Source organism: Protopterus annectens, chromosome 14.part0, assembly GCF_019279795.1.
Source record: "Protopterus annectens isolate FY-2018-M chromosome 14.part0, PAN1.0, whole genome shotgun sequence".
Lineage (NCBI taxonomy): Eukaryota > Metazoa > Chordata > Ceratodontiformes > Protopteridae > Protopterus > Protopterus annectens.
In genome coordinates, this window is record NC_056748.1 from 235045959 (window position 1) to 235073734 (window position 27776).

At 44.0% G+C, this 27776-nt stretch overlaps 1 protein-coding gene across 2 annotated transcripts in view; it reads right to left on the reverse strand.

Annotated features, from left to right (window-relative positions):
- Positions 1-27776, reverse strand: part of SLK (STE20 like kinase) — a 2579008-nt gene that overhangs the window by 442238 nt on the left and 2108994 nt on the right. For both annotated transcript variants that reach the window (XM_044055960.1, XM_044055959.1), the window contains one exon: positions 22970-23094. In XM_044055960.1, the coding sequence (XP_043911895.1) occupies positions 22970-23094 (125 nt within the window). The remainder of the gene's footprint in view (positions 1-22969; positions 23095-27776) is intronic.

Here is a 27776-nt window from a genome sequence, read left to right on the forward strand (position 1 = left end):
CTGGCTGAATGGCTCTTTTTTGTAGAAGCTTTGATACTTCTAATTCTGCAATTTCCCTTAGACCGGGTGGCACATCTGGAAGGGAATTTTTGTGAGTGAAAGGACTTTCCTCGAAAGGAATCTTGTAACCCTCGGATATGATCGACTGTACCCATCTGTCTTGAGAGAGGGAACGCCAGACTTCTGGGTACAGCGATAGTCTTCCCCCGACTGCCTCCAAGGAAGGACAGTCGGGGAACACCTCAGGGATGCTGGAAGGGCTTGTCAGAGAGAGGCTCTCTGCTTCCCTGGTTTTGTGGACCCCCTCTGCCTCTAGAGCTGCGTCTGTTATTATTACCCCCTCTGCCTCTAGGGGTAAACTGACCACGTGTATCCGGTGTGACTCCTTGGGATTTACGGAACCACATTTTTCCACCCTTCTGACCTTTGGGGTAAGGTCTAGATGGGGAAGAAAAACGGACCCCTACGGCAGAAAGAGTCTTGCCGTCCTGCTCACACCTGGTCAATGCATCCTTCACTTGAGGGCCAAACAATGCTGACCCATCAAAGGGAGAGTTTGTGAAGGACGCCTTAAAGGGATCTGCAAAATTACAGAGTTGCATCCAGGATTGACGTCTAAGAGCCACTCCTGTACCTGTGGCTCTACTCGCTCCATCTGTTGCATACGAGATCAGCCGCATGGAGGAGTTTGCTATAGAATTAAGGATTCCGAGCTGGGAAGCAATTTTGTCCTGAGCCCCTGGAGCTGTAGGATCCTGTACAACTTCACCTAGTTCTTTTAGGATGTCCCTTTGGAGTCTGGTGAAGTGACATAAATAATTCAGCGACCGCATGGCAAAGGTCACTGAGGAAAATATCTGCTTACCATACCTGTCCATGGTCCTAGAATCCTTGTTAGGAGGATGGACTGGTACAGAAGGATCTGCAAGTTCCTTCTTAGTGGCGGCCGCCACCACCATGGCATCAACAGGGACACCTTTTGTAAGGAATTGTTTTTCAGAAGGGGCTGTAATAAATTTAGACGGCCTCCTAGGAACTGGCTCTACAGAATCAGGAGCAGCCCAAGCCTTCCGAGCAATAACCTCCATCAGGGGGTCGAAAGGAGGAGACACCCAAGAGGTGGAGGGTCGAGATCCAAACGCCTCTAGGTATACCGACTCATCCTCGGAGGGATTGATGGAGGGCCAGTTTCCCCTCTGTTTTAGGAGTTCTAGGATGTTTGAAAAGGAGACATCCTCAGAGGGGGATCTTGGGGACCCCTCCGACTCATCTAAGTCAGTATCTGAGGTGGTAGACTCAGGGGAGTCCAGATGCTTCCTCTTACAAGTCCTCTTGCAAGGAGGATCTCCTGACGGGTCAGGAGAATCCTCGGAAGAGGGGGTTCTTCCCAATGGGGAAACCTGAGGCGGTGGATCTCTAGGTCCGGGAGCAAGAGAGTGGGAAGAGATATCGACAGGCACCGTAGAGGGAGGAGCTAAGGGAATAGACTGCTGACTGAGCCCAGTGGACAGCACACTCTTCATCACCTCAAAGGCTCCCCTCCCTGGAAGATCCGAGAGAACCCGTTCCGAAGAAACAGGGACTCCCGGGCCCACCGAAAGGGAAGGCTCCGAGGCAGATGTTGGAGCCGAGCTCACCAAGGCCGAGGCTCCAAGGGGAACAGCGGGGTCGGACAAGGGTCCGATGCCACTCACCCCCTCGGAGGAGACCAGGGAAGCCCGGCCACCGAATCCCTCCAAGGAAGGTCTCGAGGAGGAGATAAGAGTAGATGCTGAAGGTGCAGAAAGGGGGAGGATCTGTCCTTCAGCCATAGCCGTAACTATTCCCGTAGACTCCAGCTCCAAACTCTGAGGCAGAGTCGAAGGAGGAACATGAAGAGGGTGTGGACTAATAGTTGTCTGTTGAGACGGACTATGCAGCATTTGGGCCAGTGCCTGTGATTTTAACAATCTACTTACCACCCTCTCTAAATCATGGTCTGATAACCTGGACGACCTCGATGATCGGCTCCGATGGCTCCGCTCCGAAGGGAGAGGTGAGGCCGGAGCCGACAGTATCGGTTCCAAGGAAGGGGACCTGGACCTCTTCCTCGAAGGGACCATCGGAGCCGAAGAAACTACAGATCCAGACGGAGCCGATAACTTTTCGGCTCCGAATGAAAGTTTCGATGCATCGGCTCCAGCCGGAGCCGATACAGACATAACTGTAATGGTGTCGGAGCCGGTCGGCGCCAACACCGAAGCCTGAGCCACATGGTGGTCGGAGCCAGTCGGAGCCGACACCAAGGTGACCATTGCAGTATCGGCACCGATAGCCATCGATGCCGAAGATTTTGGCAAGATAGGATCGTCTCCAGCCGGAGCCGATTTCGACTCCAAAGGAGTCGGAGCCGAGGCCGCAGGCTTAGAAGCAGAAGCCTGGGCCTTGGTAGACTTAGAAGTCTTGCTCGGAGCCGATTTGGCTGGAGAGCCCTCCGGTTTAAGGAGACCCCTTAAAATCAACTTATTTCTCCTCTCCTGCAGGACTCTCTGGCTAAAGGAGTGACAAATTGCACAGGAGTCCTGCAGGTGGAGAGGTCCCAGGCAGTATAAGCAAGAAGTGTGACCGTCTGTCAGAGACATCTTCTGACAGCACGAGTCACACTTCTTGAAGCCTGAGACCCTTTGCTCTTTGGACATGGTTGTGCACAAAACAGTACACACACACAGTCCCAATCAGACAACTAAAGATTAAAGAATAAACAATAATTAACCCCTCACACACACACCCTAACAGGGGTGGGTGGGGGGTGGGAGGGAATAAAGGCCTGACTAAAAAGAAGGGGAAGGAAAAATAAAGTTAGTCAGAAAAGGGCTTACAATTAAGTAAAAAGGAAAGTATTCTATAGAAAAGTGGTTATTATTAAATTTTGGGGCAACTAGAAGTTTAAATCTAAACACTTACCAGGAGCTGGCAAAAGGAGGACCTCATCAGCGAAGCGGCAAACGAGATCTGGGTACTTACCGCCTTGCATCATGGGATATGGGGCTGCCTCGAGCTGGTAAAAGTGACTCTCGAGCTTAGCAAAGTGCCGAGTCGGAGCCGAGGATCGGCTCCGAACCCATCAAGCAAGAATGAAGGCGAGATTGACAACTTAACATCAGCTATTTCTTTACACCCATTTTATCGACAAAAGAAAACCAGCCACTGTAGTGTGTACTTCCACAGGATAAGAATATCCCTCTTATGTAGAAGAAATTCTTACCTCAAGTCAGTATGGTTTAATATGGCCTAGTATATACACTGCATCAATGAAGATATTTATTCTTGGACTTATTAAATGTTTTTAAAATCCTGATGTGATATTTATAAAAGTGTCACAGGAAGTCCAACTGACTTCCCAATGTCAAGCTGGCTGACACTTCACCAGCACAATGAGTTAATACATAGCAACTATAGTTTGAAAGATTCAATATGATAAAACTGGACTGCTACTGATGCAGGTCCACAACGTGTGCTTAGAATGCTAAGACTGTTGAACCAAAAGTTTCAGAGGGTAACCTTATTATGGCACAGGATTAAGTCATGCAAGTTCTATCTTTGCTGCAGTGTGACTGACCTAACCTCAAATAACAGTAATAGATATAGATCATCAAAGTAATCTCTGCACAAATAAGCCAGCCTTAAGGATTCTATGGAACTTTCATAATTGTACTTATTTGTTGACTGGGTTAGTCCTACTGGCCTAGTGAACATCCTCTACTCTTTGAAAGGTGTCATGGGATCTTTTACATCCACCTGAGCTACAACCAACTCAAGCAGATGAGACCTCGGTTTAACATCTCATCCAAAAGACGACACACTTAGGAATGTAGCACCCCCCTTATGCTGTACTGCAGTGTCTGCAATCCATTTACCTGGTGCAGGAATTGAACCCACAGTTTCTGCACCAAATGAATGCACTACCTGTTGCACTTCTGACAATACTGATCCCCCAATGCCGATAAAATGGGAGAAGGCAGAAACCGTATGAAAATACAAATAGAGAGCCACTTGGGGGGGGTGAAATACACCTTTCATATATCCCTGCTATTTATGTATATTACCACCAAGAGATATGTACCTCAAAGTAAATGGAATTCTAAGAAATATCACAGTCTCAGTCTTGGTATACAATGTAAACCAGGTGTACATTTGTGATCACAATTTAGGCTGTCTAATCAGTTCCCATTGCATTTCGGCCTGGCATCTGGATAAATTACACATACCTGATATAGCCACGCTCCTGCAGGAAGTAGTCTTATTAACATTTAATATAGTATAAGAGTAAGTGTTATCACGGTCCAAATGTTCCTGTTACTAATAAAATAAATAAATGATCCAAAAGAGAATCACAGGAGCAAACCAAGGCTGACAACAAAAATCAGCATAAATCCAGCAGTCACTGAGGCTTATTCAAGCAGCAGAAATAAATGCTAGTTCAAACAATGACTGAGTCCGTGCCAGAGACAAGTAAAATCCAAGCTGTTTTATTGGTAAGCGCTTTCACCCTGTAAGGGCTTTGTCAAACCATAAGAAGCAAACACTAAATAAAATCAAGTCACATTTTATAAAGAAATAGGACTGACATCACTTCCTGTTCCTGATTAAAACTTTTCAGTATGCAAAAATAATGCATGTCAATAAAAAATGTATACAGAAAACTATACATACATATATATATATATATATATATATATATAAATATATATATATATAAAAAATATACATCTGTATATAAAGGCAAATATAAAACATTTGTTAACATTCTAAAATATGTTTATCTCACAGTGAGTCTCCTATTCTTAAGAACAGGCTTCAATGAAATTTTGTCATTCAGACCTGGTCTCCGGTCTGCTCTAAGTCTGATAATCCATTTTAAATCCAGTGTTTCAGTGTAATTGCTTATATCCCCCTCCCCTAACACTGAGTTCATTGATCTGTATAACTAAGAATACAAATGAATGTGTATCACGAATGTGATAAAGGTGTTCCCTTACTCTATCTCGTAGTCGTCTGTCTGTCTTGCCTACGTAGAATGCTTGACAAGCAGTGCACTTAGCTAAATAAATGACATGTGATGTATTGCAATTAGCACTGAGTTGAAACCTGAAACAATAGGAAGTAAGTGGGTGAATAAACTGGGAACTGGTATCTACAAATTTGCAAAAATTACAACAACTACACGGAACAGTACCCACAATATTGAAGGTTTTGAACAAGAATTGGAATCTACATTTACTTGATTCACATCTTAAAGACATTGTTGGTGAGGAGCCTTATTTTTAGATACAGGAACAAGTCTAACCTACATAGATTACTTTGCTACCCTCGCCTATCTATACAGTCTAATGAGTGTTTGAACAATATTGTGGGTACTGCTCTGTGTAATTATTGTAATTTTTGCAAATTTGTAGATACCAGTTCCCAGTTTATTCACCCAGTTACTTCCTATTGTTTCAGGTTTCAACTCAGTGCTAATTGCAATACATCACGTCATTTATTTAGCTAAGTGCACTGCTTGTCAAGCATTCTACGTAGGCAAGACAGACAGACACCTACGAGATAATGTAAGGGAACACCTTTATCACATTCGTACACTGTCTCCACACAATGCACTTTCTAAACACATTATAGACGTGACAATGAACATTCATTTGTATTTTTAGTTATACAGATCAATGAACCCAGTGTTAGGGGAGGGGATACATGCAATTACACTGAAACATTGGAATTAAAATGGATTATCAGCCTTAGAGCAGACCGGAGACCAGGCCTGAATGACAACATTCCATTGAAACCTGTTCTTAAGAATAGGAGACTCACTGTGAGATAAACATACATATTTTAGAATGTTAACAAATGTTTTATATTTGCCTTTATATACAGATGTATATTTTATATATATATATATTTTTATATATGTATTGTTTATACATATATAGTTTTCTGCATGCATTTTTTTAATGACATGCATTATTTTTGCATACTGAAAAGTTTTAATCAGGAACAGGAAGTGATGTCAGCCCTATTTCCTTAAAAAATGTTACTTGATTTTATTCAGTGTTTGTTTCTTATGGTTTGACAAAGCCCTTACAGGGTGAAAGCGCTTACCAATAAAACAGCTTGGATTTTACTTATCTTTGGCACAGACTCAGTCATTGTTTGAACTAGCATTTATTTCTGCTGCTTGAATAAGCCTCAGTGACTGCTGGATTTATGCCGATTTTTGCTGTCAGCCTTGGTTTGCTCCTGTGCTTCTCTTTTGGATTATTTATTAACATTTAATATCAGAGATGCCTTCTGGCAACATAAAACTTTATTATGACATCATTAAGCAATGTGGCCATCAAAAAGAAAGTCAGTAACTCAGGGTGAGACAAATGAATCATGCAACTGTTGTCACTGTCAAATTACAGTTGTGTAAGAGACTTATTAATAGTAGATGTTCAAACAGATCACTTTTGCGAATTTCATTATCAGTGGGACATTTTTGCCAGGTTAAAGAAAAGTTGTGTAAAATGTTATCATAACCATTGATGTTCTTCTCTTCCATGTTGCAGTATTCATCACCTATGGGTTTTCTCCTCTTGCTACTCGAACGTCCGGTCAGTATACAAAAATTTTCAGTCACTGTACGGTATGTGAGACATCTGACATGGCTAGCACAATGTGGGCCATAAAAGTGACATCTGCATGCACTAGCCCACAGCATGCAAGCCCCAGTCGGAACCAGTCCTAGCAAGGGTAATGCCAGCCCTGTGCCATCCAGAAAGGGAAATGCTGTATAACGAGTGGTAGGCAGGTGGGAAGAAATACTGCAACATGGAAGAGAAAGACATCTATGGCTATAGTAAGATTTTACACAACGTTTCTATGTCCTTCTATTCCCATGTTGCAGCATTCATCACATATGGGTGAGTGCCAAAGCTCATTGTGAGGAAGGGGGTGGTGGTCTAGAGGCGGTCTCCAGGAATCCATGAAGAATAGCCCTGGTAAAGACCACCATGGCTCTGGAATTATGGTCTAACGTGTAGTGTTTGGTGAAGGTGTGCACTGATGACTAAGTGGCTGCTTCAAGAATGGTAGAGGTGTCCAAACCTCCGAAGAAGGCTCCTGAAGAGGCCTTAGTCCTGGTGGAGTGTGCCTTAACAGTACCCTTGCAGGGATTTCCCATGGAACTGGTAGCAGAAAGTGACAATTTTGGAAATTCAGGTTGAAACAGATGGTTTGTTTACTGCCTTCCATAGGGCCCTGGGATGGAAGGAGACAAAATGCTGGTCAGCCTGTCTGATGGATTTGGTTTTGTGCAGGTAAAATCGGAGTTGTCTGTGCACAGCCAGGGAACAGAGTACTCTCTCATTGTCCCCCTGTGGGTTAGGGAAGAATTTTGGAAGGTGGATGGCTTGATTTAGGGAAAGATCATTCACTAACTTGGGCATGAAGGAAGGGTTGGTTCTAAGAATAACCCTGTCTGTGTGGAATACCAGGAAACATGGAATAGACATGAGGGCTTGTAGCTCTGAAACTCTTCTGGCTGAGGTCAAGGCTACGAGTAACACCATTTTCCATGAACAGTGTTTTAGGGAAGCTTTGTGTGCTGGCTCAAAAGGAGGAAGCATAAGCTTTTCCAAAGCATAGTTTAGATCTCATGGGGATGGAGATGGCTTCCAGGGGGGTGTCAGGTGAAGGACCCCTTTAAGGAATAACATGGCTGGTAGTCTGATCACCAGGGGGGATCCAGAGGAAGGCATGCTGAAATGGCAGACAAGTGGGCTTTAATGGAAGAGCAGGCCAAACCTGTCTGCAATAGTTCACACAGGTAAGACAGAAAGTACAGTTTTGTACCTACCATAAATGTAGATGTCCGATAGGTATGCATCTGCAGTCCTTACATATGGGTTGTCCTGCCTCAGGCAGCCCTTCGGTCGGCCGGATTCCAAAGTCTGGGTCCGGCGTTGGCTGATGTCGCCCCTTCCCCAACGGCAGAGCGCCTGGGGTATAAAAGTGTCAGCCGACGCCATCTTCCTCAGTTTTTCTTGCCCCAGATGCCAGGTGCCCTCTAAGGAAGGCTAAATTTGGTAGAAATACAAAATATTGCAAACATGCACAGTAATATAAAACAAATACACCATAATAGATAACCCCAGCTAGCTATAAGAGGGATAAGTACCCAAGAAGTACCACAGAGGGGAAGGAGGGAGGGTAAACCTGAATGCAGATGCATACCTATCGGACATCTACATTTATGGTAAGTACAAAACTGTACTATGTCCTTCAAGGATGCATCTGCAGTCCTTACATATGGGTAGAATACCATAGCCAAGCTGGGGGTGGTAGGCTCTAAGAAAAAGATGGTGTAGCTAAAATGCCCTGCAGAACTGCCGTAGCAAAGCCTGCTCTGGATCTGGAATATAAGGGTAAACTGTAATGCTTGGAAAATGTATGCACGGAGCTCCATGTAGCAGCTTCTAAAATGTCCTTGGTAGCCACCCCTCTTAAGAAGGCTGTGGAGGTGGCTGTAGCTCTGGTGGAATGAGGTCTGATGTTAGCTGGCACAGCTTTTCCATGATAAGAATAGCAGAATCAAATGCAATTTCCTATCCATTTTGAAATTGTCTGTTTGGAAATTGCTTTTCCTTGAATGCCTGCAGTATATGCTACCAACAGCTGGTCAGTTTTTCTGAAAGTCTTAGTTCTGTCCAAGTACTAGCGTAACTGTCTGTGAATGTCCAGGGTATGCAGAAGTTTCTCTCCCTTGCTTTGTGGGTTTGGAAAGAAGGTAGGCAGGTGAATAGCTTGGTTCAATGAGACCCTGGATACCACCTTTGGCATGAATGAAGGATTGGTTCTCAAGGAGACTCTGTCCTGATGAAAAATAATAAATGGTTGTACTGCCGTGAGTGCCTGCAATTCAGATACTCTTCTTGCTGAGGTTATGGCCAGAAGGAAGGCAGTCTTCCAAGACAGGAACTGTAACTCTGAAGATGCTGCTGGTTCAAAGGGAGGTAAAGTCAACTTTTCCAACATGAAGTTAAGGTCCCATGTAGGCACTGGTGGTTTTCTTGGAGGATTGATGTTTTTAATTCCTCTTAGAAACTGCCTTAGGAGAATATGAGAGAAGACAGGTGGATCTGTATTGTATTCTGCTGAAATTGCTGAAGCATGAATTTTTATGGAAGAGTAAGAAAGGCCATTATGGAGCATGTCTGCCAAGTATTCCAGGATATGTGCCATGCTCATCACTGTGGCATCTAGGCCCTTTGCGGTGCTCCAAGTGTGGAATCTTTTCCATTTTGCTGAATATGTCTTTCTCGTGGAAGGTCTGCGAGCTTCCATGATGATATCCTTCACTCTCTTGGATAGCTTTTCCTGGTGAGGAGTCAAGATATTCTCCAGGCTGTCAGCTGCAGGGTTTTCATGCTGGAGTGCAGAGTTTTGTAATTGTGCTGTGTCAGAAGGAGTGTCCATAGTGGTAGAGGCCACGGTTTCGTGTGTGACAGCCTCCGTAACAGTGGGTACCAGTGCTGCCTTGGCCAGTCCGGGGCTATTAGAATCACTTTTGGCTGCTCTGTCTTAATTTTCAGTAAGACCTTGGTCATTAGTGGGAGTGGTGGAAATGCATACACTGTTAGAGTATTCCAACTGAAAGAGAGGGTGTCCACTTTCCATGCTTGTGGGTGGTATATCCTTGTGCAGAATTTCTTCAGCTGATGATTGTGGTGGGAGGCAAAAAGATCTATGTCCGGCCTCCCCCATGATTGTGTGTTATCTGAAGGAAGATGTCTGGGTGCAGCATCCATTCGTGTGGGTCCATGGTATTTCTGCTTAGGCTGTCCGCCAGTATATTGTCTTTTCCTGGCACAAACTGGGATTGCAGCTCTATATTGAGTTTTAGGGAAAGTTCCCAAAGATTCATTGCTAGTCTGCAAAGAGGGTAGGAATGGGTACCTCCTTGCTTGTTTATGTACCACATAACTGTGGTATTGCTTGTCCTTATTAGCAGGTGGCCTTGATGTAGAAAGAGCTTGAAGGCCTCGATAGCATGAATCACTGCCAGCATTTCCTTTTGGTTTATGTGCATGCGCAATTCTTTCTGAGACCATAGACCTTGGATGCATCTGTCCTCCATATGTGCTCCCCATCCATGGTCTGAAGCGTCCGAGGTAATGGTTTGGCTGGTTACTGGTTTGCTGAAAGGCAGGCCCCTGTTTGACTGGCTTGCTTGGGCCCACCACAGGAATTCCTTTTGAAGGCATGGAATGAGTGGTATCAAAGCTTCTAGGCTGTGATTGTGCTGAGACCATAAACTCCTTAGGTACCATTGTAGTTTTCTCATATGCAGCCTTGCTTGTGGAATCAGAAGAATGCACGATGCCATGTAACCCAAGGCCTGCAGGATTTTCCTTGCAGTCATCTGAGTTTGTTTTGTTAGATTTTTGAAGTAATCCGGTAGTTGTCTTTGTTTTTCTTCTGTGAGAAAGGCCATTTGGGTGGTTGTATCTAGTTCCGCACCCAGAAAAGTTATTCTTTGGGATGGCACAAGTCTTGACTTGTGAATGTTGACTGTGTATCCCAAGGCCTGTAGTAGGCGGATGGCATAATTCAAATGTTTTTCCAAGGTTTGTTGGCTGTCTGCTTGTATAAGGCAGTCGTCCAGATACGGGTATATTTGAATCCCCTGAAGTCTGCAGTGTGCAATTACTGATGCCAGGCATTTCGTGAATACTCTGGGCGCAGTAGATAAGCCAAAGGGCAATGCTGAGAATTGATAATGCTCTGAACCTGCAAGAAATCTGAGGTGTCTTCTGCAACTTTGTCTGATAGGGACATGCAGGTATGCCTCCTTGAGGTCCAGAGTAACCAGCCACGACCCCTTACCCAGCATGGGAAGGAGTTGCTGTAGGGTCAGCATTTTGAATTTTGGCACAATGAGATAAGTATTCAGTGCTGACAAATCGAGAATAGGCCTCCATTGTTTTTCTTTTCTTGGGACAAGGAATAGTCTGGAATAAAATCCTTGGCCTTGTTCTGCAAGAAGAACCTTTTCTATAGCTTTCATTTGCAATAGGTTGGCAATTTGTTTCAAAGCCTCTGCCCTCTGATTTGATGGCAAGTTTGGCATTCCCTTTCTTTCTGGTAATGTATGGAAATGGAACCTGTATCCTTTGTCTATTATTTGCAGTGTCCATTTGTCCCTTGTAATACTGTGCCAGTTTCTTGAGAATAAAGACAACTTTCCACCCAAAGGTGCTTCTAATTGAGCCCTGGTCGGCGGGGTCAAGGTGAAGTCATCGAGTCTGTCCTTGTGCAGCAGTTGTTGGACCTGCACTACCTCTCTGGTTAGGAGGCTGCCATTGACATCCTCTGTAGCAGCCTCTAGCTTGCCCTCTACCTCTGGCACGCCTGTTCCTGCCTCTTTGAAATCTCTCTTCTGGAAAGGACCAATTCTTAGAAGGCCAATTTCTGCTGAATCTTGGTGGTTGTACCTGGAGGAAATCTTTGACTGTTTGTACAGATTTTGCCTTTTCCTCAAATTTCTTTAAGACCTCTTGAGCAGTGGAGCCAAATAACTTTTACTTTTCCAGTGGAGCATCCAGAAGCTTAGCCTTAACATGATCTGGCAGAGATTGTTCCTTCAGCCAGGCATGTCTACATATGACTGCACCAGTCATTGCTGACCTACATGAAGCTTCCAATGCATCATAACCACACTGCAAGAAATGGTTGCTAATCTGTTGTGAATTATGTACCAGATCCTGAAGTGACTTACGATCTAGGGGTTCAGGCGAAGACAGTTTTTTTCTGCAATTCATCTAACAAATACTCTTGGTACTGTATCATATGAAATTGACAATTTAAAGCCCTCATAGACAGAGTGGAAGAAGTGTACACTTTTTTACCCCATCTCTTCAAAGCCCTGGACTCCCTTTCAGAGGGGAGTGGATTTTTAGTAGTGGCAGCTGCAACCACTTTAGGACCCTGGGAAACAGTTTCTGGGTCAGCAGAGTGGGCCTTGTAAAGGAAATGATGCGAGTCCGGGACCCTGTAATACCTATCGGGTTTAACAGGAGCCGGAGGAAGGGTGTCAGGGGTAGTGCTAGACTCAGAATACACATCATCAATGACACTTAAAACAGGAGGAATAGCCAAAGGTCTATGCTGAGGTAAATGAAGAAAAGTCCTTAATCTCTTCCTGGAATCGGAGAATTCCTGGCCCTGCCATTGGAAATGCTCTCTCATGGAGTGAAGGGTCTCCCCAAAGGACAGCTCTTCAGGAGGGGAGGCAGAGGGAATAGATTCCTCTGCATCAGAATCCTCGTAGGCCGTGAAGGCCTCCTCCTGGTAGTCTGATAGAGCAGAGCCATCAGAGGACTGAGGTTCAGCAGACTCAACCCTGGGCCTTTTGTCTATTGGGGGTTGAGAGCCCCTGTCCGGATGAGGCTGAGAGCCCCTAATTAAGGAAATAAGGTCCTTAGCCAAACTTAGTATCTGAGAACCTGTAGTGGATCCCTGAGAAATAGACTTGGGAGGCAGAGTTTTTTGTTGCTTAGCAGCTTTAGCCCTAGTGAAAGCTTTTATGGACATGGATGCAGGGGGCCTGGCTGCCCCACGTGCTGGAGTAGTTTTATCTAGGGGAATGGTGTCGGTAGGTTCCTGAACACCGGTTTCCAAGGGTAATTCTATAACCGACTCAGAAAAGGCCTCCGGGACCGAGGCTGTCGGTTGAGTGGTTTCTACGGACTGAAGTACCAAGGACTCTGTTTCAGCCAAGACCGAGACACTCGCGGCAGGCCTAGGAGCGGTTTCAGCCGAAACGACGGTCCACGTGTGTCGGTCCTTGTCCTTCCGTTTCTTGGTTAAATGAGAAGTCGGAGTCTCCGACAGCATTTTATAAGAGAAACTAGCCCCAAAACATTCCTCTGCAAACTCCGACAGACGCCTAAGAGTGCGTCGATTAAAGGAGCCACAGACAGTACAGGCCGAGACGTCGTGGTCTGGGCCTAGGTAGGGGAGGCAGTAGGAATGGAAATCCTTATGAGGTATTTGTTTCCCACAAGTCAAGCAATTATTAACTTTAAGCGTTTGATCTGACATCGGCTGAGGCAAGAAAGAGTCCCCAACGGGGTACTTAGCTTTTTGAAGTCTTCGGTAGCTGAAGTTACAGGAGCTGGCCGACCGGCACTTGCGAACTGCTTCTGCTTCGGGCACTACGCGGCAAGAAAGACTGAGGAAGATGGCGTCGGCTGACACTTTTATACCCCAGGTGCTCTGACGTCGGGGAAGGGGCGACATCAGCCGACGCCGGACCCAGACTTTGGAATCCGGCCGACCGAAGGGCTGCCTGAGGCAGGACAACCCATATGTAAGGACTGCAGATGCATCCTTGAAAGACATCTAGAAAGGTCTTTGCTAGCAAGCAGGTTCAACTGTCTTTTGAGACACCATATAGAAAATATCTTCCACTTAGAAAGGTAAGATTGTCTCATATTTGGTTTCCTGGCATCCTGCAGGACAGTGAGCACATCCTTATTGTAAAAGTGTCTGAAGGGGATCAGAATCCTATCAGCCACAGGGTGAGATTCAGCAACTGCCACTCTGTATGGATTTGGATTCCCTTGTGCTGTGTGAGGAGGTCAACTCTGAGGGGTAACTTGTGGTGATTGCCCTTGGACATTTGTAGTAGTAGTGGAAACCAATGCTGTCTTGGCTAATAGGGAGTCACCACAGCAAGATGTTTGGTCTGTCCTGCTGAACCTTCAACAGGACCTTCTGTGCAAGTGGAAAGGGGGGATGCATAGAGAAACCTCCCCTTCCAAGAGATTGACCAGGCATCTGTTACCATTGCCAGAGGGTGTGGAAACCTGGTGCAGAAGTGAGGAAGTTGCCTGTTGATGGAGGAGGCAAACAGGTCTATTTGAGGTGTAATCCACTGGTGGACCAGGTCCAGGAAAACATCCCTGTGCAGCATCCATTCATGGCTGTTTGTGACAGATCTGCTAGACAGTCTTCCTGGGCAATATGCAGTGAAGGAATGTAGACAGCCTGCAGGGGTAACTCCCTGGGAGGTGGCCAGTTCCCACACTAGGAGAGCTAGTCTGCAAAGTAAGAAAGATTTGGTCCCCCACTATTTGTTGAGACACCACAACACTGTGGTATTGTCGATAAAGATCTTTAGGGGTCCCTGTTTTAGATACGTTTGGAAGACCCGAAGGGCCAGGAAAATTGCCCTCATTTCTCGGACATTGATGTGTTCTTTTTGTGTGGATCTAGCCAGAGTCCCTGCACTTTCAGATGGCCCAGAGTTGCTCCCCAGCCTAAGTCTGAGGCATCTGTGTGCATGATCTGTTTGGGTTGGGTGGTTGGAGGGTAAGACCAGGGTTGAGGTTCACTTGTTTCAACCACCACTGGATTTCTAGTTTGAAGCAATGCAGGAGGGGAATCCTGTACTCCAAGGGGGTGTGAGTACTGGGCCCAGACTGACCTTAGGTACCATTGCAACTTTCTCATATGGAGTCTTGCTAATGGTAACATGGGGATAGTGGCTGCCATGTAGCCCGGGAGCCTGAAGTACTGCCTTACTGTCAATTCTGTTGTCTGAACGACCATTAGTAGGTGTTCTGTCAAGCTTTCCACCTCTTGTTGGGGAAGGCAGGCTTTCATGATATCTGATCTGTGCAAATCCTGCACCCCAGTAAGACAATGTCTTGAGAAGGTTCCAGGTGGGATTTTTGGGAAGTTGATCTGAAATCACAGGGACTGTAGGAGGAGAGTGGCAAGAAATATGTGTTGCTGGAGGGTCTCTCCTTGCAGTCTGCCTGTGCAAACAGGTCATCCAGACAGGGAAATATCTGGATTCCTTTTGTACTGCAAAAGGCAATAATTGGAGCCAGACATCTGGTGAATACCCTGGGTGTAATGGAGAGCCCAAAAGGCAAGGCAGAAAATTGGGAGTGAAAACAGCTCATGGAAAACCTCAAGTACGGGATTGATGGGGATGTGAAGATAGGCATCCTTTATATCTAAGGTGCCATGAGGGAAGAGAGTTGCCAAGGTCAACATCCTAAAAGTAGGAATGTGAAAGAATAGGTTGAGAAGAGAGATTTAGGATTGGTCTCCAAGGACCATCTTTTTTTGGGACTAGGAAAATCTTGGAGTAGAAACCTCTCCCTTTTGCAGCCAGTGGCACTGTTTTGATGGTGCCTTGTTCCATCAGAGTTTGTAGTACTGGCTGCAATAGGTGTAGCTGTTGTTTTGGAGGTTCTGGCATACCCTTTCTCTTTGGGGGCATAAGCCAGGTCATAAAGTACTTGTTTTAAATGAATGAAAGGACCCACTTGTCTGATGTGATGGATGTCCACACAGGAAGACAGTAAGAGAACCGAACTGAAAGAGGTAGAGAAAAAGGGGGGTGGAGGTTTTAGAGATGGCAGGTAGTCAAATACTACCTGCCGTGTCTTTAAAGGGTAACCTCTGGCTAGAGAAGGGGGAAGCTCTAGCAGGATAGGGTTGCTTTTCTAGACCTAGTGGGAGCAGCAGGGCAAGAGTGCTTTCTAATAAACTGAGCTTTAGCAGGGTAGTTCCTTTGGAATTTTGGGATGGGGAGACTAGCAAGTGTTTTAAATCCTGCATCGCTTTCCCCTTTTGATGTAGTGACTTAAATAAATCAGCCACTTTAGTGCCAAACAAAGCTGTGTTGTCCAGAGGGGCATCAATCAGCTTTGCCCTAGAGTAATCTGGAATGGGCTGGAGATGTAGGAATGAGTATCTTCTCAAGGCAGATGCTGATGATGCTGAACTGGCTGAGGCTTCAGCAGCACCATAACTGCACTTTATGGCGTGCTTGGTGACTTGGGAGGTGAGAGCCAGAAGGGAAGACAGTGAAGCTTTGGCAGCAAAATCTGGTGAATCACACAATTCCTCAGAGACTTCCTCCAAAAGGGATAAGGCATATTTAGCCATGTGTGTCTGGTAGCGTGTAGCCATGAAGGCCAGAGTAGCAGAAGTTTAAATTTTCTTACCCAGATGATCCATGTTTTGCTGTCTTTGTCAGCAGGGAAAATGGTGGTGGTGGTGGGCAATAGTTTACATTCCTTATCTGTGGATATGGAAATTGTGGCAGGGTCTGCTGGAGGACACTGTACAAGATACTTGGCAAATTCAGGGACTTTATAAAATCTGTCAGGCCTGTGTAGAGCAGAGGGTTGTGAATTAGGGTTCAAGGATGCTGAGGAGAAGGCATCCAGGAAGACGGGTAGAACTGGAGGAACAGCAGTAGGAGTTGGGGAATCCATCAGAATGAGGTCATAATACATTTTCTGAATCTCAGTCATTTCAGAAGATTCCTACTTAAAATGTTCTTTCTTCTTGGCAACGGTTTCCCCAAAGGTCAAATCCTCAGCTGGGGAGTCAGGGTCAACAGATTCTTCCTCTGCGGAGCCATACCCCAAGGGAGAAGGAAGATGAGAGGTATTGGAGAGTGATTCCTCAAATAATCAGAAAAATCCTCTTCTTCCCTCATGGATGGGTCAGATGTTTGAAGCCTTTAGCTCAGAGTAGGAGCAGGCATCGTAAAAATCCCTGTAGTGGAAGGCCGTAAGACCATGAAGGCATTAAATAAACTTTGGCTGAAGGCCTGCCAATCAGGCCATGCTTTCAGGAGAAAAAGAGATGTGCTTCCTTTTTTCCTTTCTCTTGAGAGGCCTGGAGGGTGTCTTGAAAGGAGGAAGGTCTGAAATCAGGTGACTGTAGGGAACTATAGGGATCTGAAGGACCTACCAGAATCATTGCCCCCCCCCCCCCATCAACCGATGTCGGTAAGCCTCAACGGACGTGCATTCCATGCAGGATTGTGCGGCTTCCATGGAGATACCCTCTACCAGGCCAATGTCAGCCACAGGCTGAGGGTCAGAGACAGGAGGCGCAGCTGTAGTGGTAAGGCCTGGTAGTCTTGGCCTTCTTTTTTGGCGGTTTGGCAGGTACGTCAGCAGAACCTTCCATACCTAAGGCTATTTGATTTAGTTGTTGATTTTCTAGGTAGAGATTGAGCGCATGCAGATGACTGGGCAAGGTTTTGGGCACAAATGTCTGACAAATGGAACAGGCCTTGTAGTTGTGTGACTGACCTAAACAGAAGAGACACTGATCATGTGCATCATTGTGGTGTATCTGACGGCCGAACTTACACTTGCCCTTTCTTGATGACACGAACAGGCATTAAATAAAAAAAAAATGATTGAAAGGTTTCCCAATGGGGCACTTATTTGATTTCTCATAATCCAATGGCCAAGATGGCAGGAACACCTGACGTTTGATTGGTGGCTGAGAAGTTTTGGGGGCTGGTGCATGCAGAGATGTCACTTTTATGAACCACATTTTGCTAGCCACATCAGACGTTCCACGCACCATACAGTGACTGAAAACTTCTATATACTGGCTGGACGTTCAAGTAGCAAGACGAGAAAACCCACATGTGATGAATATTGCAACATGGGAATAGGAGGACATCTGTACATCCTGCCAGTCTATGAAGAGCTAGCTCCTTCCACTCACTCTAGTCATACATCCTTAACACAGGCTGGTGTTGTGGTATAAGAAGAATGTACGGTCATAACAAAAACTCATCTGGCACTATAACAGGGATGTACAGTCACATCAAAAACCCAAAGCTTTTTTGTCCCTAAAGTAGGAGGCTGAAGCCAATGGCTCTAAGGAAAGTCTCAGTATAGAATACATGAAGTTCAGATACAAAAATATTTAAAAATAACCCACCCAAAAATAGGAGTGCAGTCAAGGAGGTGGAGGAAGGCTGTACGCACTGCAACAGTGACTATTTGAATATCTGCTAATTTAAGTTTCTGACACAGCTGTACTATGTTCTTCATAAGATCACTTTCCAGTATTCATTATAGATGGAACAATCACAAAAGCTCATGCAGAGAGGGTAGAGGGAGCTGAAGCAGACTCCAGAATGCCATGTAGAACAACCATGGCGAATCCAGGTCTGGTATTAAAGAAAGCATCAAGTTTATAATGTTATGTATATGTGAGGAGAAGACTGATATGGAGTTCAGCTCTTTCCAAAAGACTCTAAACTATTCTGGTAGAAGAGTCTTTTCATTCTTTGGAGTTTTTTTTTTTATTTCATTTTTTTTATTCTCTGTAAGATTTCTGCCATTGTGGAAATAGAACCGAATGGAAAGATACAGCTATTTGGAAACAGTTTCTTCTGAACCTGACTTTTTTCATTATAGGATACAAAAAGTTAATTAGTTTTCACAAAATATGTACCTTTATCCAATTAAAACTTCAGCTGTCTACGATTATCAAATGAAAAATTCTCTCTTATTCTGTGAACTGGGGTAAAATGCAAGGAACTGGATAGTCTGATAAAGTGTAAAAACTCAGAAACCACTACAGGCATAAAAGAAAGGCTGGTTGCAAGAGTCATACTGCAGAAAAGCAAAGGTTCGATAGACATAGCTGATGGAATTCAGATACAAGTCTAGAACAAGTTAAGACAACCAGCAACAGTCTTCCATGTTAAGAATTTCAGAGGACAGCTAGCTGCAGGTTTCAAAGGGAGTTGGAGTTAACTTTTCTAAACGAAAATTAAAATCCCAAAGAGGAGCCACCTTTTTTCTTGGTGGTCTAATAAGCAAAGACACCCTCAGAAACTGCTAGACTTGAAAAAGAAAAGCTAAAGGGAGAATGCAGAGGAAAAGAGGCTGAAACTGATGAAATATGTAACTTTATTGAAATATATGCCATGATGGAACTAAGCAAATCACAAAGGTTTTGAAGAACCAGGGGTGTGCCCCCCCCTTAAAAGGGGTCTTGATCTCGGACAGCAAAGAGAAAATATTTCCATGTGGTTAAATACGACTTCCTAGTAGTAGGTTTTACTGAATCCATCAATATTTGTTGCATGACCTCAGAAAAAGGTGCACAAACAACGAAAAAGCCTATCATTCAAACAGATAGGTTCAGATTCTGAATGTTTGGTCGAATCAGTGATCCCCTGTGATCTGTGAGCAAGTCTACTTTGTGAAGAGGTTTTTGGTGATTGACCTTGGCCGGCTGCATGGGAAGGGCGATCCAATGTTGTCTGCCCCAAAAGGGGGTCACCAGTAACATCTCTGGTAAGGCCGTCATTTTCTGAAGAACTTGGGAAATAACAGGAAAGGTGTAAAGAAACATCCCTGTCCAGGGAAATGAAAAGGCATTGGTCTTCCAGGCCTCTCTGCAAGGTGTCTTGGAGAAAAACTGGTAGATTATTTGTAAGACCTCCTAGTGTAGCATCTACTCATGAAGATCTGTTCTGGATTTGCTTAGTGTGTCTTCCACTGCATTCTGCTCTGCAGGGATGTGCTTGCACCTCTACCTGATGGAATAACCTGTACAGCTAAGTCCCAGGCAAACACAGCCAGTCTGCAAAGGGGAGTAAAGCCCTTGGTTCACCCTGTCTGTTTACAAACCAGTGCCATCTGTCATCACTAGTAGAGTGCCTGGAAAAACAGCTTATTCAAACATTTCACAGTAATAACAGTAATCATCTCTTTCAGGCAGATCCATTTATACCAGTGTTGAGGTCTTCAAATTCCCTCTACCTTGATGTCCTGAGAAAAAAGCACCCAAGCAAAGTCTGAAGCATCTATGTTTACTGTTTAAGAGGGGCAGGAAGGAGAACGGGATTCTTATGTTGGAATGAGCCTAACTGGTCCATCAAAACTGAAATCTAGAATTGGGTGAAACAGATTGTGAATACATAGAGCCCAAACAGATGGCTCTTTCTCATGTGAAGTCTGGCATGAGGACTCATTAGGACAAAAGAGGCCATAAAACCTGGAGTGCTTAAAATTTGTCTTGCAGTGAAAAGAACTGATGATGTTTGCATCTTTTCTGGGGGGAAGAATAGCAGGCATCAGTTAAGTGTCTAAAAGAAAGCCCAGACAAACAATATGAACTGGAGGCAGGGATGACTTTTTCAGGTTCACGGCAAATCCAAGAATATGGAAAAAGATTCACTGTGAACTCTAATGCTGTTAAAGCTTCCTGATTGGTTAAGACTGAGACCAGGTAAACATCCAAACAGGGATAAATGTGCATGCTTTGAAGTCTGTAGAAAACTTTCACTGGAACAAGTCATTTGATAAGGTTCTTGGAACAGGCAATTAATAAGCTAATAATGCAGTCTTAAATATATAATATTAAAAAATATATCTGGCTCTTATGAATGGAAATAGGCAGATAAGCATCTTTTAGGTCTACAGTGACCAAAAAGGTTTGAGGAGAAATAAAAGCACAACAGAGTATGAAGTGTCAGCATTTTGAATTTTGGAATCCACATAAAAGCATTTAGTCTGAACATACCTAGAATTGACCTCTAGATATTCTGTTTCCTCTGGAACAGAAAAAGTCCTTAGCAAAATTCTTTTTTTCATTAGTACATCTGAAATAATTAGATAAATTAGGTGCAGCTGAACCTTTCTGGTCGAGGGATTCCTGGGGGAATGGAGAAGGATGACCACGAAGTTGCAGCCATATTATAAAATGTACAGTACCCAAGAGTCTGTGGTTGTAGACTACCATTCAGGAAGGCAATAAAGGTTCTCTGCAATTTTATGAGGAAGGCTATAGTGGGGAAGGGAGGATGGGAATAACCTGCATAGATACTAATACGTTTTTCTTTGAATATTGTGTCCCTGAGATACGTCTGGTTCTCTTTTGCAGCCTCCTTGTCATTATCATTGACACTGCCCTTTACATTATTTCTGTTGATTGATTTGTAAAGTTTACAAAAAAGGATGCTGGACTGGATGGGTAGTTCCTCTGAAACTTAGGAACTGGAGGCAAGAAACACTGCAACTCCCTGCAAAAGTTTTCCTCTACTCTAGCTTTCTGAAAACTTCTGCAGAAACAATACCAAAGAGAAAGACCTTGTCAAGAGCGGCACTTAACAGCTGAGCTTTCAGATACTCAGGGAAGGACTGCAATCGTAAACATGCCTTCTCAAAACAGAACCAGTGTTAGCTGCAACAGAAGCAGCAACCACAGCATCACACCAAATTCGATAGTATGTTTAGCTGTGAGGCAGAATTAAGCATGCCCATTAGATTAGATTTCATTTTAAAAATGGGAAGGTCTGCCACGGTCTGTTACTTCTATTTGTTTATTCCAAACAAACAGAAGTAACTTAGTCACACAGGCTTGTCAACTGCCAACTTTAAAAGCTAAGGAGGCAGAAGCATACACTTTTTTCACCATACCGGCCAAGGGCTCTACTGTCTTTATCATTAGACTGGGATTAGTGGAGGGAAAGATTCTAGTACCTTGTCACGATCCAGAGAAATGACAGCAGGGTCAACTGTCAAATTTTTGTAAAGATACTTAAAAGTAAGAGAAGCTTTGTAAAACCGGTTTGATTTCTTAGGGGCAATAGTTGGGAATCCAGAAATCATGAATCAACTGAAAAAGCATCTTTCAGTCCCCCTAGAACTAGGGGAGGGGGAGGAAGGAGAGCAATAGGTTTAGAAGTATCTATGTTCAATGCCATTGCCCTCCCAATTAAAGAAGTCGTTCATTTTTGAAATAGTATCCTCAAAGAAAATTTTCTTATTAGGGGAGTATGAGGATAAAGTGTTATCTGCCTTAGATTCATATCCACAGAGTTATGGAATGATTTGCGAAACATACACTAACTCTTCTTGGTCAGAATCTGACAATCCTGCTTACTTTGTATAGCAGGGAAATCTTTTCCTCTTTGAAGGAGTAGAAATGGAGGGGGGGGAGAAGAAGGCACAGAAGACTGAACCACTGAATTGCTTTAAAAAGACCTTGGCCAGAAATGTCTCAGTCCTTCCTTGATGGCTTTCTGACTAAAAGGGCTAGAAGGCAAGAAATGTGTTTGTTTTTTGAGAATGTTTTCTAGGAGTGTCTACACATACAGTCTTTGGAGAAGTTATTGGCTAAATCACCATAGCTGAGTCACTGATGTCTTCTTGAACTACCAGTTGGCTGGATATCGCTATCAAATTCAGAAAAGATCAGCCTTTGTTCTCTCTCTTCCCAGCTGTATCAGCTGCATTCAGTGTTGAATGTGGTCTTCAAACAGGACAAGTTAGAGAGCCCAGAAGAAGCAGACAGGTAGTCCAGAGGCACCTCAATGGAGTGAACAGTCTTTTCCCAAATGAGACAGGAGGACATCTGGTTATTGTTTAGCACCTTTCTCTCTGAAGTTATTAATTACTACTTCAGCAGGGTGGGGGTCCGCAGAGAAAGAGAACACCATAGCTGCACAAGTCAAGTCCTGAAAATATTTGTTTACTAAACAAGTTCTGAGGGAATTAAAATCTAATTGTGAAAGTCTTTGGGAAGAACATCTGACAAATACTACAGGATTTTACACTGCATTCAACCATTAACCAAAACAAACAACTTAAGTGGGAGTACGTATACAGTATGAGATGCCCGCAGTCACTCTTCCCTTTTCTCCTGATAAACCGAAGAAGCTTTTCAAGAAAAAAAAGTTACACAAAAACAGGAAAGGTTCACAACAGGGCACTTCTCTGCCTGAGATCTTTGCTCTGAAGCCAATTAATACAAATTAGACATGACATTGAAAAAAGCTTGCATGTGTGGACTAGTGGCAAGAAAATTCTAACTTTCTGGTGCGACTGTATGTCCCTCTCATACCAGCAAGTCAGCTCATGCTTACGGCAGATGTACAAGCAGAAGAGTAAGAATTTAAGCTTTGTAGACTGGCTGGAAGTTCGATTATTCTGGCAGATAAGATCTACTGGTAATGAATGCTGTAACAGTGATCTTATGAAAAAGCACAGCCAAGTTTGCACACTAAATATGAAAGATGCTTCAATTTTCTAACAGCACAGTGTGTTGAAAAGGTTAAAAAAGTACCAATGATTTTTTTATTTCTTAACTCCAGCCTAACCTTTTCATGTCTTTTCAGCAACTGGTGCCTTTGCATGAAGTACTGGTCTTTAAGTTGCTGCTTTAGCAGCTGATGTTTCTCCTGGAGGTGACGTTCTTCTAGTTCCCAGATAGCAGCCTCTCGAGCTGAAAAGTTAAAGCATGAGACACTTCAAAATCACTATCCTCATTAATAAATGTAAATGCTGTATTTCTAGTACATTACCATTATTAAAATTTATTAACAATGCACATCCTAAGTAATATACAGAAAAACAGAACTTAAAATATTAGCGTATTTATAAAAGGGGAGTGATGGAGCAGGTTTTGCAAACACCTAGGAAAATCAAAGCTGGTACCAGTATAACAGCAGGTAGTTTCTCTAAAAGTAAATGGCAAGCATGCATTACTTTATCTGTAGAAACATGCATTAATGTATTGTAGGATGGCACATAATGTTACTGTGTATATTGTTGTTTACTACATTGTGCAGGCTGTTTAACACGGCTTTGCATACTGTAAACTGTTTTAGATACAGTTTATGCAGTTTAGCCCTATCTGCTACATGGGAACAGTTCATCTTTTTGATTATTGCTGCCTTTAGTCAGCCCTTAATAGTGTCAATGTGTTATTCTAGCTGGTGTATTTCCTCTGACATGATGGATCCTGATACAAGTGCCTCCTCATCAAATCTAGTTGCACCCAATAAGAAAAAAATCAACAAAATCATGCCTCAGCCTATGGTTTATGACTCTTTTGTTGCCTTAAACTGGTCCTACAGATTACTTACCTTTTTCTCCTGTCCCCCTTTGGTGTGAGCCTGCAGCCCTCTATGGTACAAGGTCAGACATATCCTCCAGGGCTGTTCAAGTAACCGGTTTAAGTACAGGAGTACCAAACCCTTTAGATGCAGGAGTGGTCAAAAGTAAGAGACCCTTTGCCAGGCATAATACTCTGTGCTCAGAAATGTTGTCCACTAGTGTAGTTCGCAATGAAAAGAAACAGAAACTTCACCATACTACAGACAATCAGGTTATTACAATGTATAGGGGTGATGTGGTTTCCTTAGCTAAGATTGTTTACGGACAGTTAATCTCAGAGACTATTATCCTATTCAGAATTACTATGGGGCTACTTTCTCTACAGATCAGTTTATGGCGCAGACTTTGATGGGCCTCTGATGCAGATAGTAGTAAATTGTACAATCGGAGTCTTTGGAAGGTGATCTAATTAAAAAAAAAAAGTAGGTATCACAAATCTTCATTAAGGAAAGATTTTGTTTTCTTTACAAGGAAGACTACGTTTTCCCATGGCTTAATGTGCATAGCTGAAAAAATAGTACTTCCAAATAATTGAAGGAAAATGCTTGAGAAGATAAATGAATCAAATCTGGGAAAAACACTGTAAAGAAAGAACAGACAAAATGTACTAGTCAAGAATTCTGACTTGTATAGAATTAGTGCAGAATTGTACCATCTACAAAGCATACCACAGCAACAATCCAGAGGAAACGATGCTAGCATACACAAATAAATCCGTGGAACTGAATGGGTATCAATATGGCCCAAGTGAAAGAAGCCATGCATCTCGTGTGTAGATTTCTATTCCCTAGTTGCCGAAATAATCAAAATAACAGGCAGAATTACAAGTTTGACTTCTGCATTATTACATATTCTTAAGACAAGGAAAAACATACTAGAACAACTGCCAACAGTCCATAGTATAAAAGTGATAAATTCAGAAAACTGGTGTGTCAGTGAGACTTGAATTACCTCACAACACTCATACCTGTAAGAAATGCACTTGTATCACCAAAATGGAAGCAGTGCACGCTCCAACCAAGACCGGAGTAGCTGGTCAAGAGAAGACTGTCAACACTTGTAACTCACTACATAGAACACACAGGCTTCCAAAACACCAGCCATCACAACCCACACATAGAAACACAAACCATCCACCCACCTTCGTGGAGGCTCTCAATAAAAATTTACCCAGAGACCCACCCAGAGACGGAAACGCACTCGACCACCACAACACACCAACCCCAGAACACATAGCTCACCACCACAGTGTGCCCCTCAACCCAAGCCCTTAAAGCAAAACACTTTGCCCACTGTAATAATGATAGGAGACTCAACTGTGAGGCACACTGATGTCCCACTCACTAGGCTGAACAAGGAGAAGGTGACAGTCAGCTGTCTGTCAGATGCCAGGATCCGCCATTTAACACATGCACTCAGGTCACTCCACAATAAGTACAAACATGACTCGGTCATTGTCCATGTGGGTGTGAATGATCCGATACATACCTTCCTGGACTACACGAAGAGAGATGTGATGGAACTTTTGGATTGTGTGGCCCAGGCGGGTATGACCCTAGCCCTGAGCAGTATTCTAGCGTAACCCAGAATGACACCACAGTACGAGCAGAAGATTGACTTCAACAATTGGCTAAGTTTCTGGTATTATTCTAAAGGGATTCAGTATCTGTCTGCCTGGGACAAAATGATCGAAAAACCTCGACGTCCTGCATCTGACACCCTGGGATTCCGGGTACTGGCTAAGGCTCTTGCTACCCCTATAGTGCCTTTTTTAGGCAGTGTTCCAAACACCAAAATTCCACTGTAACAGCTACAAACAAATGCAATCTAAGGGTCATGCTGCTTAATGCTAGAAGTCTAAATCTCAAGATGCACTCGCTCGAAGCTCTCCTTAAAATGGAGAATGTTGACATCTGTGCTGTAACAGAGACCTGGTTTAAAGAGGCAGAAAGCACCCCTGCACTCTCAGACTACAACTCATTCCATACCTTTTGGCCCCAGAATGCGGCCGGAAGCTCCAAAGGCAGTGGTGTCTCCATAATCTTAAAGGATATGCACACCTCTAGACTGGTAACCCAGCATAATGCATCTGAGATGCTTCAGGGACAACCAACACTGGGTAAGATGGCGATACAAGTCGTAGCTTGCTATAGAACCCCAAACATGTCCCTAGAATCACACGCCAACTTCCTAAGCACCCAGGAATCTATCAAGGTCCAACCCAATACTCTCATACAGGGTGACTTCAACTACCCTTCCATCAACTGGGAAAACTATTCAAGTACCAATGTACATGCCCAACGCTTTCTGAAATTTATCAGTTCCAATGCCCTGGACCAGCTCATTCTGACCCCCACTAGAGGAAGCAACATCCTCGACCTGATTATCACCAACACGGGAGACCGTTGCTCCACACCTATAGTTAATTCCTCCCTGGTTAAATCTGACCACAAACTGATTACCATGGAAATTTCCTTCTCACCTACACCCCCCCGCTAAGGTGACCACCCTGAAAAACTTCTCTAAAGCCGACTTTGGGCTCCTAAAAGCAGATGTGGCTAACTTCTCTGCACCTATGCCAATGGAAAATAGCTGCATGACTGCCGAATCATACACCAATGCACTGTACGAGCATGTACACAAATGCATGGACCTTGCCATACCAAACAGAACTAAGATGCTCTCCTCCTAAAAAAGGAAGCCAATCTGGTGGTCTCCAGCCAGCAATAAACTCTATAACATAAGGAAGAAATTGTTGCAGAAAAAATGAAGTCACAAGACTGGAAAACCTCCCTTATCAGTCTCAACAAAAAGCTGAGATCCCTTATTAAATCCTCTAAAGCCAGCTATGAAGGCAAAATTGCGGCCAACACCAAAAACAACCACAAAGCCTTCTATAGCTATATCAAAAACCTCAAAGGCAATACCCAGATTTACTCTGAGTTATTGCACAATGGCACCTCCTATAGTGAGCCAACAGATATAGCTAACATACTGGCTGACAGATTCAGTGTCAACTTTACCCCTCCCCCCCCCCCCAACCTATCATAACACCAGATGAAAGCCTGGTACTCATTTCTGCAGCACAGGTAAAAGCTGCATTGTCCAAAGCCAAGAATACAGTGTCCATGGGACCTGATAATATCCCTGGCTGTCTTCTACATGAACTACAAAACGAACTGGCACCACATCAGTGTGCTCTGTTGAATCACAGCCTTACCTCAGGCTATGTACCTAATGAATGGTGCACTGCTACAGTCATCCAGCTCCATAAAGGGTGAGCAACTACAGACCCTGGGAACTAACGCCCCATTAGTCTGACAAACCTGGTATGCAAAACAATGGAGCGCATAATCATGGACCTGCTTAACAAAGACATAGGCAATCTCCAAACTTCTGACTCCACACAGTTTGGCTTTATCAAGGGGAGATCCTGCCTGCTGAACCTGGTTGACTTCTTTGAGGCAGTCACCAAGGCTATGGATGGGGGTAAGGTAGTGCATACAGCCTACCTTAACCTGGCCAAGGCCTTTGGATATCATTCCTCACTCAGGTATCATTGATAAACTCACCAAACTAGGCGTCAATCCTTACATCACTAGGTGGGTTGCAAATTGCCTCACAGACTGGACCCATAGACAAAGTTGCAGATTCCAAGTCAGACTGCTGATCAGTCATGAGTGGAGTCCCACAGGGCTCAGTCCTGGGCCATCTCCTGTTTGGCATCTACTTCTCAGAAGTCCAGGCAAAAACAGAAGGACTCTGGCTGACCAAGTTTGCTGATGACTGCAAGCTAGGAGTCATTATCAACTCCCCAAGTGATGCAGATATCCTACAAAAGGGCCTCTCTGAGACCAATGACTGAGGTCAGAACCATGGCCTAAAGCTTAATGCCAAGAAATGTGTTATCCCCTTCGGAAAAAAAAATCAGTTTTCACAAATTACCATGTTGATGGGAGCTCACTTAACACTGAAGGGGCCATAAGAGATCTGGGCACCCAGGTCGAC